This window comes from Colius striatus, chromosome 1 (genome assembly GCF_028858725.1).
Source record: "Colius striatus isolate bColStr4 chromosome 1, bColStr4.1.hap1, whole genome shotgun sequence".
NCBI lineage: Eukaryota > Metazoa > Chordata > Aves > Coliiformes > Coliidae > Colius > Colius striatus.
This window is the reverse complement of record NC_084759.1, coordinates 7,178,763-7,193,408: the sequence shown is the minus strand read 5'-3', so window position 1 is coordinate 7,193,408 and position 14,646 is coordinate 7,178,763. Positions and strand designations below refer to the sequence as shown.

Here is a 14,646-nt window from a genome sequence, read left to right as displayed (position 1 = left end):
CCAGCCCTACGCTCTTTCAATAAATAATTCCTGAGCTTTAAGGAATATTTTCTTCCCCTCCCTTTACCCAATGCCTACCTAGAAGAATGCAGAGATATTTTTCCCTCTCCAAATACCTGTTTTATCACTGACTCAAATTGCCAGCTTCCTGCGGAACACAGAGCAGATGGTCCAGCCCTCATGTCAGACATTTCCAAAAGAAGGAGCTTCAAGGTCAGTAAAAGAAGCAATAAAAGACACATGGTGTCTTCAAGCTTCACAGCTCATTTCTCAGAGCAAGTGTTAGCAGAAGTCATCTTTGATGTAGAACAGAGCACAGGGGAGGAAACCTGATCTCCCGAATGAGTCAGAGCACAAACTTTATATATTGAACAAAAGACCAAAGGCTGAAAATGGGAGACCTTGTCCAAAAGGATTCCAGGTCCCCCAAAGGGCAGGTCCCTGAGGAACTGCAGTGGAGTTCTATGAGCATGAAAAAGGCAAGTTGAAGGCTGAAGAACTAGCATTAAAAACAAAAACATTAAGACAAAGAATAAGAGGCAACCAAAGCATCCAACCATCATCTTCATTCAACACAAACCTCGCATCCTGCTAGAATAGTTTAAGCAGCTCCAGGTTAGCAATGAGGTGAGTGAAGGTGTTACCTCTGTCGAAGACCACCCTCTAGCGACAGACGCCGGCATTTATCTGGCATTTCAATCTTCACTATCTTGTTTTGGATAAATATTTCCTTCTGTTCTAGTGCTACGGGGCAGCAGCTCTACTCTTACTCTTCTTGTGAGGTCCTAGTGCTGTGAGAGCTTTGGTATGGTCAACCCGAGATGAAAACCCTTAGCAGATGTTCATTTGTGGGCCTGATAACAAGTCAAGTGAAGCTGTGTTGGACATATTTAAGCAACTAAGCTTTGCAGTTTGAATCAAAATCCAAACCAATCAAACACTCCAAACTCCAAGTGGAAAGGATTAAACATTTATTTACATACAGATACATATGTAAGCAATTTCTAAGTATAAAAAGGACATTACAAATAAACATGAAGCGTCATACATTCATCATCCTGGTCATCCAAAACACGTTCCTTTCCCAACCCCACTGTACCACACTGGTCCACAAGAACTTAAAAAAACCAGACAAGCCAAATGCTTCTGACAGTCAATGATTCACAGTTTGGCCATTTGCTAACACCTACACCCTTCCCAAAGCCAGCACTAGCCCAGCAACTCCAGATCAATGGTCTGACCACAGAAATGGTTGTGCTTGATCAACAGGAAACACACCCCCTCCTCATCCTTTTGGCCACATGTTTAGGAATCAAGGTTCTTGCTATAATTCTGTACATTGTGCTAAATTCACAATTGTTGGGGAAAAGACAGCAGACCTTTGTGGGAAAAACTCCAACCCAGGAAATTCCCTTTAATGCTGTGACTTCCCTGGCATAGAAGCTGTCAACAAAATGCTGCTTTTAGTGCTCCAGCAGGTTTTTAAACTGCAATTCAAACTACAGTTGATGGTATAAAACATACTTTGTTCATGCTGTACAAAAAACCTACGTGCTTCAATATTGATTTGCTAGTAATCAAAGCTGAGAGGAACTCAGGTTTTCTCCTGAGGAAATGGTGCCTTTGTAACAGCTCTAAAAATGATCACAGCTTTCAGCAAAGAGGAAATGTTTGAGACTCAAAAACCTAAAGGTAATGCAGAGCACGATGAACTTGTCAGTTAGATAACATCACAGAGGGAAACAAGCCAGGGAACATGAAACTAAAATGCCTACTCGAAAGTATTAATGAATTCAAATGAGAACTGCGTGAGTCTTTCTGTATAGATCAAAAGCAGTTGGGGGAAAAAAAAATCTCATCATCTGCAAATTCACAGAACAGCCAAATATGTGCAGCAGAACAGTGTGAAGTGGAAATAAAAGAGGAGCAGAAAAAGCCTTGTCCCATTTTGACAGCTGAGTGACTGCAGCTGCTCCAATCTCAGGGGTTTGGGGGTTTTGTTGTTTGGTTTGGGGTTTTTTTTTTTTCCCCTTTTTTAAACAGCTGTGGAGAATAAAATGGATGTGACATATCTGCAATGCATCTAATTAGGCTAAAACCCATGGCACATTTTAAACTGCTTGTCTAATATCCAGAGATACACTTGTGGCTCCAAACCAGACTATCAACAAGCACTGGGCTTCCTCCGTACTCTCATTAGATGACTGGTTTTTGCCCAAACCATCAGCTTAAGAAGTGAGCTTTTCCCCTTCAGTGCTGCCTGTACCTGGGGATCAGCAGTAAGGTTTTCTCCCAAACCATCTGCAGTACCTGGAACCATGGCAGCTCTCCCCACCACAGGCCACACATTTTATTCTTGCTCCATTACAACATCAGAACAAGATTCCCCTCTCCAAAAAGGCTTCACTGCTAGGAGCACTGCATAGAGTTAGTAAAGCTCATGCCAGCGATACAACTCAGACCTTTGGAGATGCAATACCACCCACATCCCCAGTCTCTCTGGATGGAGAGCAGCATCCACTTGCTCACTGCAGATGAACTCACTTGCACCAATCCCCCATCAATTCTTAACATCTGAATCTCTTGTCTTGATCCCATGAAAAGGAAAACATTCCTTACAGGGGAATGGGCTTATCAAATTAATTGGGTTTATATTCATAGTGAGAAACTCGAGGTGGCACAGAAGATCAGCCATGGATGCTTTTCCTTCCAGCTAAAGCAGGAGCTGGATCCAATGGCTCATGCAACCAGGATTGTTTCCAGTATGAGACCTCCAGTGCTTGAGGCATGAGCAGTATTGGGAAGCAGCAGATTCATGGATGAAAAGTACTACAGGAACTGGGCTTTGAAAAGTTCCAAGGTTTGCATTCACATGACACCAACACAACAGAGCCCTTGATCATTGCCCATGAGAGTGCTTTTAACATTCCCTCTTCCTCAGGGAACCACACACAGCTAAAACCATACCTGATGCAGGTTTTGGCCATGTCAAGTGCCTGTGGACCAGGGCTAGACATCAGAAGATGCTGGACAGGGACACCACCAGGTGCACTCCCAAGCATGTGTGTCCTTGGGAATGTTACCCCAAGATAAGCAGCAGTGGAAAAGCAAAGGTGCAAATGTAGGTGGCATCTGCTTCTTGAATTTAGTTGTAGCACTAACCAGAGCTAAAATTATCTTCTGAGTTTGCTGGAGAAGGATAACTGGTTCAGCAAATGCAATCACATCCAGGAAGTGCTAATAGCTACTTACTGACGTGAAAACAATCTCTCAGTACAGTACAGCCAGCTCCTGTTTATCCAGACATGTAAGAAGAGCTGTTAACTCTGGCTAAGCTCTCAAAACCAGTCTAATTGTTTTACTGACAACATCTACAGCCTAAATTACACTCATTGTCATCTCAGCTTCTGCTCTGACTTATCCTTCCCCAGTTACCTAGTTGACTCTATCGAGATGAGCAAGCATTGGATAGGAGAGGGTTTTTTTTTCTGGATCTGTGGTTCCCTCACACAGACACTCTCAACTCACATGGCATAGTTTTTACTTGTGGTTTAAGTTACAGCTCATTCACATGAAGGGAAAGAGTGTGATGGCATCCATGGGTGATGACAGCCAGCAATCTCTCCCAGATGGATATAATACAGGACAGCAAAGGAGGCTTTGGGGCAATTCAGTGAGGTGGTGACTAGTGAGGTAAGTCAGAGTAACACAATGGGCTACTTTGGGTGCTTTGCATCACAGCCATGACCCTACTGTCATCCTAAACTGAGGCAGACATGAGACCTGTAACTTCCATGGCACACTGAACTACAGCTCAGGTAGATGATCACATTTCAAAGATGTGACTAGTTCCAGTTGAGGCTGCTTGGCTTAGGATGCACCCACTAGCTGCTTGCAGGAAATCAAGCTAGTATTTCCTCCCACTCATCATCATGAGAACAAAATGATGAGCTTTTGCTGCTTGTGAACAGTAGCTATAACAGTTACTACTCACATCAACAAAAGGACAGACTTGATGCAAGGAAACAAGGTACTGTCAAGAGCCAAATTTGCTCAGGTAAGCAAATAAAATTTATAATTGAAGAAAACATTGTGATATAACACCTTTCACAGGCTTGTCACTACTAGAATTGATTAAAGCATTTCCTTTGGCTCCACTGGGTTTTCTGGTGAGCCCCTTCTGTACCTCAACGTTTAGGAAAGTATCCATAGTAGCTCAGTAGGAACTCACAAAGTGTCTTCTTTTTCTAACTGAATTAGCTCAAAAAGGTCTTTGCTGGTAGAAGCAATTCATACAAGGATATTGGATGCTTTGATATGGAAAGCAAAAGAACACAGAAGGAATTCCAGTGGCACTCCAATTCAAAGCATCCCTTAAAGTCCAGAGCAACCAAAATCTAAGTCATGGATGATTTTTAAAAGATGATACAACTGAGAAAATCCTGACTGAGAAGAATCATCTCTTTACTTGGCATGTTCTGCTTCACACAGTCACCTTCCCCCTTGCACAAAGGGCTGTAGCACTTGCTCTGCCTTACAGCTAAGAGAGGGCTTTCTGTGTCTCCAGCCACGTGCAAACACCACAGCACCGCAGGTCCCCAAAGGGCAGCCTATCCCATCAGTCTGCTTTGAATAGATGGAGAATTTCACCTAATTTCCAACTGAATTCAGTCCCTGACTACAGAAATCATGGCAGCTCAACACCTCAGCCTGATTTACGGACAGTTTTTCATACTGGAAAAAAAAGAGAAGACGGGAAAAAGCAGGTGAACAAACATCAGTCCTTAGGGATACTGAACAAGGCAAAACCTGCTGGGTTTGACTGTAACTCATCACATCCCTTGTCAGTAAAAGCTCAGGAAAGCCTGTCCCATGTGTGCACCCACCATACTTCTGCATCACTAATTTTGACTTCATCCCTTTTCAAATCACTGTCTCCTGTATCAACCTCAGTCTGCTGCTGCTATTACTGATGCTGAAGGAATCCAATAGCCATTAACCACTAAACCTAGACTAGCAGGAGCCAACCCTTACCGATACAGCTATTTCCAGAGACAAACAGCACCAGCAGCCTGACAGATTTTAGAAGGTTTCATGTGTTCCGTAGCAAAGACAATTTGTCATGTGTGGTTTTCGTCAAATAATGACCACAAACACCCATCTGACTGCCTGCTCAAACAACTTACCTGTAGATAAATCAGGACTTCAGTGCTAGAGGGAGAAGGCTCTCACTCACCCCTTCTTAGCAGACTGCATCATTTCACTTTTTCCATCATAACTCTTTGAACTGAAGGGATTTTTCTTTTTCCCCTAACACTTGGATCTCTCATGGGGAACACAAATAGGAACAGAAGGGAGTCATGTCTTGTCCCAGTCAACTTGCAGTATAAACTAGTTTACCAGTGAGCATTTCACATAATCTGGAGCAGAGGACACTCGATGGTTTACCCCAGGTCAGCCAGATTGATTCAGTGTCTGAACTGGAAGACAGAATTTAGACTACCCAGTTTTTCAGGAGATGCTGTTACTACTCTCTGCAAACAGGTTTGCTAGAGCAAGCAAACATCTGTTTACCAGCCAATACTGCTTTCTACCTGGAGCTACTCATTGTGCTAAAAAAAAATCTCAAGAAAATGTTTTATCATGGGACTACTGCAAAACATTCACCTAGAAATAAGATTACTCTATGTCTGTGAATATATCATCCTGAAAACACATACAAATCTAGTAACCACACTAAAAGCAATGTTTTACTCTCTGGAGAGTAGACAACATTTCCAGTCAGGTTTGGCCCCATTATATCAATTCTGTATGGCTTTTGGACACTCAACTAAGCAAGCATCACAAGGCTTTTACTGACAGTCCTCTCAAAAATCCACTCATCTAGCTGGCCACAGTTGGAGAGCTGATTGTCAGTTGGGTTTTTTTTAATCTCCTTTTGTTTTTCAAAGTTTTGATCACTATGCCACAGCACTAAGTTGTTACTAGCAGTTGATAAAGCTCCTCTTCTACTTAGGAAGCCTTCAGCAGCAGACCAGATTGTAGAAGAGAAGGTAAGCCCTCAGTGCTACAAGGAGAGGTGGGTAGCATGCACTAGAGAGGTACTCAAAGGTGTACAAAAATACCTCCTGCAAAGGAGCTGCTACAATAAAATATCACTTCATCAGGTAGTTTGTTTGTTAACTGCAGAAAAAGAAGCAAATTTCAAACTACAGCTTTGGCTTATGACCCTATAAAACTTTGCACATATCACTGTCATTTCCCTGTAGCTTTTTAAGTCTATACAGAATAAACCTTGAAAGGAATCAGTTCAGGTTAGTCCCTGGAGAAGTCAGATAATTCCCTGCAACATCAGCCCAGTTGCAGCACTTCACCACAAAAGTACATCACTGTCTGGAGATGGAGTCCTTACATGAAGAAGATTTGCTAACAATAAAAAAGCAGTAATGCTTTGAGGTTGCTAGTGGGCAGCTAGTCTCCAAAATAGTCACTTACAAGTTAGGCAAGTAGTGGGAAAGAGAAACTTAGCCTTCTAGAATCCTCAAAGTGAATACACAAGAAAATGAAGTTAGTAGTTTCTGCTTGTTGACCAGTTCAGCTTGTTGAGTCAAGATAATGAGTTGGAGTTCAACCGCCAGAAATGATGCCAGAGCCTTTGAAAATACAGTTATGGTAGTTTTCAGCAGGAATGGAAAGCAACTGCCCAGCTTTTATGCTTTTGGAAAACAGGCTGAAGAATTAACAGGTGTTTTAGTGATAGTCTCCATCCTCCTTGATTATCTCCACTAAACAGCTTTGCCCTAGTTATTATCAATTATATGCTGACAAGTGCAGCATCTGGAGAGTACTTGTACAAATTAAATACACATACTATTGACTGTAGAGTGTTACTTTACATGTAACACCCTGAGCCTTGCTCCAAACAACGACCTAAAAGCTGCACAGAATCAGCTGTCCCAGAGTTGAGTGGCCTTCACAAGTTCAAATGAGGCTGCATTTGGCAGTTTGGGGAATGCTCAGGACAGACACTGCTCTTCAGCACAGGCTGTACCACACGGCCCAGCACAGCAAAGACCCACACGTTTCTATATCCTTTTGATTACTCATGAGCAGAGACTGAAGAGGACCAAGGCAGCACAGCAGATGACATGGCCCCCAACATCTCACACTTACAGAAGGTCTCTGCCAAAGTGTTACCTGAATGACAAAAGAGCTTCAATATCACAGCTTCTGTATCTTCATTTTTACCACTAGTCATAAAAGAAAAAAAGTGACCCAAAAAATAGCAAGAAAATGTTTTGAATGGCCATATGACACATTGATCTCCTCTCTCTGACACAGTCAGCTCCCCATTACAGATCAAAGGCACAACATGATGCAGCCCAAAGAAGACTTTCCAGGAAAATGTGACAAAGCATTTTTAAATGCCCCTCCCACCCCCCTTTGTTTTCCCCTCCAAGTGTTATTGTTTTCAAGTACTTCTTACTTGCAGCTTTCAATGTCAATACAAAAGCTCTGTTATCTTCAGGAAAAGCCAAATATGATTAAATTGATCAACTCAAAATTACAGCATATCACAGCCACTCAGCTGCCAGGAGAGATTTATCCAGATTAGCTAAACTGAACTCAAACTCCCAAGTATCATTTTCTCATGTACACATTGACTGTCTTCCAATTTCACTCGAACATCAAGGTATAAGTTTGCAGTGCATTATTTGTATATGGCACTAGTGGTGGAATAACTGCAAACTCCACAGTGCTTCCACCTCAGGGGTCCTGTAGAAGGAAGTTGCCTAAACAGTTCCACATACACTGGAGTCAGGGATTAAAAATATATAGCATCAAGTAAATCAAATGACTTTACAGTCCTGAACCTGAAAGCTACTCTAGCAGAGAGACTGGATGTCAAGAAGATACCTTCAAGTGCATGGAGAGCAGTTCCATGAGGTGAGCGCTGGATGGGTCACACACAGAATGCCACCTGCACCCTGTCATTATTTGCACTTAACAAAAATAAACCCTTAACCCTCTAAAAAAATTGTGCATGTGCCTTTTGACAAGAACTGTATTTCCAAACTTTGTTCTTCAGCTGGATGTACTGCAGACTGCCACTTCCAGCTGTGCTCTCTGCACCCCCATGACTCCTGGTTGGTCATATCCAGCGTGTTTTTTCTAACTCTACCAATAACCTTTCCCAAGACTAATTTCTCACATTAGGACATTATTAATTAGAGGAGGAATGGTTTGTTTTCCTTTTGTATTTCTGGAAAGTCTTTTTATCCTCTGTTGAATCTCAAAGCAGCACAGTCCTTTCCCACTACGTTCAGGCTTAGAATAAGAGGTAACAAGATTTTTTTATTGTTATGAACAGTGCTTATTAGTGTTATTTTTTTCCTAACCAGTCTAAGTTACACATTCAGAGGACAGCAATGTAGTAAGACTACGTTTGGTCTATGGAATATTTGCTGAACTGCTAGCACCAAAGGGAGCAACTGAGCTGTATCCACGTTGTCTTAAATCTTGAAAGTGTTGACATATGTATCTCTTTTTTATGTTCCATGTTCATGAAAGTGCCTGTAGATGAGAGACATAACACTGTTTCAAACGCCAGAGTCCTCCATGAAGCTGTGCGGGCAGACGCTATGTACATGTCCTAAGAGCTCGCTTGTTGGCAGCCAGGACGATTGCCAGTTGAGCCCAGGGTCAGTTTTTCTTATTTTCATTTTAGAAACGACCAGACACATTGTTCTGCAAGAGAGATTTTGATTTCTTCAGTGTTTGCTTCATGAGAGGCTGCTGTAGTTTCCCATAGAAGGAAATACAAGAGCTCATGTTTTGCCTTACACGAAGCACTTGTGCAATTCTTCTCTTCCTAACTCACTCCAGAGACTGTAAGAACAATGACATTTAAACCATGTTCTATTCTGCTTTGTTGCCATGCAGCTGGAGCAATCAGCCCACCATGCTTCCAGGTCTGTAACTTGACACAGGGTAAATCAGATGGGCCAGAGTGGCAGGAATTCCCTTCAGGTAGATAAATCCCGGGAGAAAACAGAATCCTCTTGGCCCATGGCAGAAGGGGGTGGGGGGAAATAAATCACATGCCAGCTTTTTAATTAAAATTACAGCAAGTCAAGTAGCTGATACTTTTCCCCTCTCCTGGTAAGGGGGATGAGACATTGTTCACAAGGGTGTTCTGTCGTGCCTCGCTGATCAACCGGCAGGCCAAGTCCAGGAAGAGTTTCTCCACATTATCTGATTCTTTTGCTGAGGTTTCCAGATAGTACATGTCCTGTGCTTCAGAAAACTCTGCAGCTCTTTGCTGGGAGACTTCCCTCTTATCAGCTAAATCAATCTTATTACCTGCATTGATAAAATATTTTAGAAAAGGAATTAATTCAACTTTTAAAACGAGAGAAACGGAGGTTGGTAAGTTGATAAGGGATAAAGAGTTTAGTGTTGTATATATGTACAGACAACTTAGTGCTTGCTCTCCCCTCCAAATAATGGATTCCCTGATATACATTTACATTTAATATCAGCTCATTTAATGGAACATCCTGTGAACATCCAAGTCTGTTTGCTTTAATTTAGCACCAGTACATGTTTGCTGTAATTGACCAACATTAAAGGATTTCCATTTCAATATCTATTGAAAATGCTCCTGTTCTTGCTCTGAGGAGCACTTAAAATGTCAACTACTGCACATGAGACACTAAACATGATGTTTCTCATGTCATTACAAGCTGAAGCCTGGCATGTAAAGCAGCTTTCCTATTTCAATATTCCCATGCAGGACTTGGCTGTTGAGGCTGCAAGAGAGACAGGCTCGGGGGGCACTCACCAAGTGAGGAGGAGTGAGGGCACAGATAGTTGATTAAAGCCACCAGCACACATTTGATTTGATTATACCCTATTACTGGCCACTTCAAACATGATGGTTTTGCCGTAAATTAATCTTACAAAGAAGATAGCAGACCAGGACCTGCAGTAACCTGTACCCACAAACCTGACAGGTTCAAGAGAAAACATCTCCTGGCTTCACTTCTACTAGCGATTTTGTGAGAACTAGTGACCACACTTCCACTGGCAAACCATGTTGTATGACAGGAAAGCCTCGAGTCATGTCCTTTCTTTCCTGATACAGCAGTTTCTTGGACCTGCTGCATACCCTGAAGTTACCTTTCCAAACAGATAATCACACAACACAAGTAGTTTCTGTGTGTCACCATCTTTGAATGTCTGTGTTATGACTGTTACCATTGATATTTTGTGCTGTAGATGCTGATAATTAACTTAATGTTCCTTAGACAAATAATGTGTACATTTGTTACTCATCTGTTAGTTATTTCTTGACCATTTATATCCATGCCATACCTTTCCCAGGCAGGATAATGAGTTTCTGGTATGGAAGCTCTGTAAACCCCACAGCTCCCTGGCAATGCCACTGGAGCATATAAAATGTAAATGATTTTTTTCTAAAGACACCTTAAACACATTTTACAACCATGTAGTTTTTTTTCTCTTAAACAGCAAACTACTAAGGGCAATATCAACACTGCAGCATGAAACTTTTTGGCATTCTCCAAGTTGTATTTCCATTGTTCTTCATATATTCTTGGGCCTTCAAAAGCCAAGTCCTGACTATCAGCTACTGAAAGCAGAGCACACAAAAGCATAGGTAGGCAAAATAGCCTTCACTTTGCTTGTAGCAGACAGATGACCCAAGGTCTGCTTTAGCTTGAACTGAGCTCTACATTAACATAACATTCAGTTACTTATTTTCATCCTTTCTAAAATCCATGCAAAAATATCCAGTTTTCCACCTCTGTCCCACCTATGAACGTCACAATCCACACATCTCGATGTGGTTCCCAGATCCTGACCCACTGAACTGGTTGTCCCACAGCTATGGGGTACAGAAACCCTCAGGCATCAACAGCTTGAGCAGATGCTCAAATCTTTGTGACGATCCCAGCAGGGGGTCACAAGGGAAATTGCTCTGTTGTTGGCTCAGTTGGTAGCTGCACCATCAACACTTTAGTCCCATATGAGACCAGCTGGTGGGAAGTATCCATCTCTGTCTGCAATAGCTTTAGACCTGAGACACACTTCAAGAAGTGGCTGTGGTGTCCTGAACATCCCTATTGGCATCTTGGGGTTATTTATCATAAAATCATTTTGGTTGGAAAAGACCTTTAAGATTGAGTCTCACACTGCCAAGCCCATCACTGAACCATGTCCCTCAGCACCTCAGTTGCATGCCTCTTAAACATCTCCAGGGATAGAAACTCCACCACCTTCCTGGGCAGCCTGTGCCAGTGACTGACAGTGAAAACTTCTTCCTAATCTCCAATCTAAATCTCCCCTGGCATAACCTGAGGCCATTTTATCTTGTCCTGTGACTTGTTACTTGGTGTAAGATACCAGCCTCCACCTTCCTACCACCTCTTTTCAGGTAGTTGTAGAGAGTGATCATGTCTCCTCTCAGCCTCCTCATCTTCTCCAGACTCAGCTCCCTCACCTACTCCTCAGCAATCTTGTGCTCCAGACCCTTCACCAGCTTTGTTGCCCATCTCTGGACATGCTGCAGCACCTCAAAGTCCTTCTTAGAGTGAGGGGTCCTGAATTGAAGCCAGCACTCAAGGTGGGGCCTCACCAGTGCTGAGTACAGGGGGACCATCACTTCTTTGTCCCTGCTGGTCACACAATTTCTAATAGAAGCCAGGATGCCATTAGCTGCCTTGGCTACCTGGGCACACATCCAGCTGCTGTCAATTAACCACCCCCAGGTCCTTTCCCTCCAGGCAATTTTGCAGCCTCTCTGCCCCAAGCCTGTATCGTTGCACGGTGTTGTTGTGGCAAAAGTGCAGGACCTGGCATTTGGACTTGTTCAGCCTCACACAATTGCCCTCAGCAGAGGCCATTCATTTGCAGAAGGACTGGTCCAAGCACTGCAATGAAGGCATAGGCTCTACTCTGTACCCATCTGCAGTTATAACTGGCAACAAGATCTGCTGCCCCAGCTCGAGCACCCCACTCCACCAGTTCACACAGATGCCATATTTTCCTCCCGCTAACATCTCCTGCTGCCACCAACCCCTTGCCACCCCCTACACACCCTAGGGATGGCCATGGCTTACCCACTAGCACGGTTATGACCTTGTTGCTGGCATACTGCTCGATTTCCCGCAGCCACTCGGGCAGGCACCGGAAGGACTCTTCGCAGGTGATGTCGTAGGTGAGGATTAAGGCGTTGGCGCTGCGATAGTAGCTCTGCGTGATGGACCGGAATCGCTCTTGTCCTGCCGTGTCCCAGATCTGCAGCTTTGGGCATAATGAGGAAGGGTGGCAAAAGGAAATAAAAATAAACCAACTTTTGTTTTCTTTGACAGCTTCACTGGTTGACCCCAAACCCCCTTCTGTGTACCTTTCTGGTACCCTTTTATTCCTTAATAGTTCTTCTTTTCAAGAGGTACTTACTGGCAGCTTTTCATGTCAATACTAAAGCTCTGTTACCTTCAGTAGAAGTCAAATAATACTATTTGCTCTAAATTGCAGTATAGCACAGCCATGTAATGGCCAGGACAGATTTATCCACGCTAGCTAAACTGGTAACCTTTCTGGGCTCCCCAGTTCAAGAGAGACAGGGAACTGCTGGAGAGAGTCCAGCATAGGGCTACCAAGATGGTCAGGGAACTGGAACATCTCTCATGAGGAAAGGCTGTGGGAACTGGGGCTGTTTAGCCTGAAGAAAGATCTTATCAATGCTTAAAAACACCTGACGGAAGAGTGTTGAGAGGATGGGGTCAGTCTTTTTTCTGCAGTGACCAGTGACAGGACAAGGGGTAACAGGCACAAGCTGGAACACAAAAAGTTCGACATGAACATGAGGAGAAACTTCTTTGCTGTGAGTGTGAGGGAGTCCTGGCACAGGGTGCCCAGAGAACGTGTGGAGTGTCTTTCTCTGGAGTTTTCGAAACCCGCTTGGACACATTCCTGTGTGATCTGATTGAAATGAACCTGCTTGAGCAGAGGGGTTGAACTGTAGGGATCTGTAGGGATCCCTTCCAGCCCCAATCATTTTGTGATTCTGCAAAAACCAGTACTGGGAAAGCATTTAACTCTTCTCCCCTTTGGCCTCCCTTCCCCCAGCACTTTTTGTTTCTGTTCCTGCACTTGTAGTTGAAATGCAAGGCACAAAGTCAGCTGGCACTGAGGCCAATGGCCCCACAGAGCTGCAGGCCTGAAGGGTTTCATATGACTTCTAGCATCTCCCTCTGCCATGGGCAGAGCTGTTGGCCCAGAGTTACAACACAGGCACTGGAGAGAGAAAGGCCCTGTACAAGGCAGAGCTCTCTGAAAACAGCCCCATGAGGCACTCTGTCTGCCAGATGAGAGCAGGTGGAAGCTTCTTTCTCCTGCCCCTGAAGTTCAACTCACAGCAGCACTCATCCCAAGAAGAAATAAGCCTCTCCTCTAGCTCCCAGAGCTGGTTACAGTTATCCCAGATGACGCACTAGCATGTAGAAACCACAGGAGTGAAACAAGGAGCTCAGCTGAAGGCTGATCCAAGGATCATTCTATGATTCTTTGAGGTTTCCTCTCCACAACTTCATCGATCCCACCCAGTTGTCTGCCTCCCCAACATATAGAACTTAATGACACGTCTTTAACTATATCAAAGGGGTCCTGAGTGTCTGTCAAACCTTCAGGGTCCAGGAAGACAACTACTATGGGCCAGTCAGCCTCACCTCTATCCTTGTAAAGGTGATGGAACAACTCATCCTGAATGTCATCACTGAACATATGAAGGAAAAGATGGTTATCAGGGGAAGTCAACATGGCTTCACCAAGGGGAAATCCTGTTTGACCAACCTGATATCCTTCTATGAGTGCATAACCAGCTGGCTAGATGAGGGGAGAGCAGCAGATGTCATCTACCTTTACTTCAGCAAGGCTTTTGACGCTGTCTCCCACAACATCCTCATCAGAAAGCTCAGGCAGTGTGGCTTGGATGAGTGGATAGTGAGGTGGATCGAGAGCTGGCTGAATGACAGAGCCCAGAGGGTGGAGATCAATGGCACAGAGTCAAGTTGTAGGCCTGTGGCCAGTGGAGTTCCACAGGGATCGATTCTGGGGCCAGTCTTATTCAACATCTTCATCAATGACCTGGATGAGGGGACAGAGTGTACCCTCAGCAAGTTCCCTGATGACACCAAACTGGGAGGACTGGCTGATTCCCCAGAGGCTGTGCTGCCATTCAGCGGGATCTCGACCAGCTTGAGAGTTGGGCAGAGAGGAACCTCATGAGGTTCAACAAGGACAAGTGCAGAGTCCTGCATCTGGGAAGGAACAATTCCCTGCACCAGGACAGGCTGGGGGTCGAACTGCTGAAGAGCAGCTCTGCAGAGAGAGACCTGGGAGTCCTGATTAATAATAAACTAAATATGAGCCAGCAATGTGCCCTCGTGGCCAAGAAGGCCAATGGCATCCTGGGATGCATCAAGAAGAGTGTGGGCAGCAGGTCGAGGGAGGTTCTGCTCCCCCTCTACTCTGCCCTGGTGAGGCCTCATCTGGAGTCCTCTGTCCAGTTCTGGGCTCCTCAGCTCAAGAGGGACAGGGAAGTGCTGGAGAGAGTCCAGT

The 14,646-nt window shown here is 44.1% G+C and overlaps 1 protein-coding gene across 2 annotated transcripts in view; it reads right to left on the bottom strand.

Moving 5' to 3' along the window:
• Window positions 1–1,023: 1,023 nt before the first annotated feature.
• RAB30 (RAB30, member RAS oncogene family) overlaps window positions 1,024–14,646 on the bottom strand; it is a 53,145-nt gene continuing 39,522 nt past the window's right edge. For both annotated transcript variants that reach the window (XM_061991117.1, XM_061991125.1), the window contains exons 4-5: window positions 12,144–12,327; window positions 1,024–9,363 (exon numbers count right to left, since the gene is read on the bottom strand). In XM_061991117.1, coding sequence (XP_061847101.1) covers window positions 9,113–9,363; window positions 12,144–12,327 — 435 coding nt within the window. In that variant the 3' untranslated portion in view covers window positions 1,024–9,112. The remainder of the gene's footprint in view (window positions 9,364–12,143; window positions 12,328–14,646) is intronic.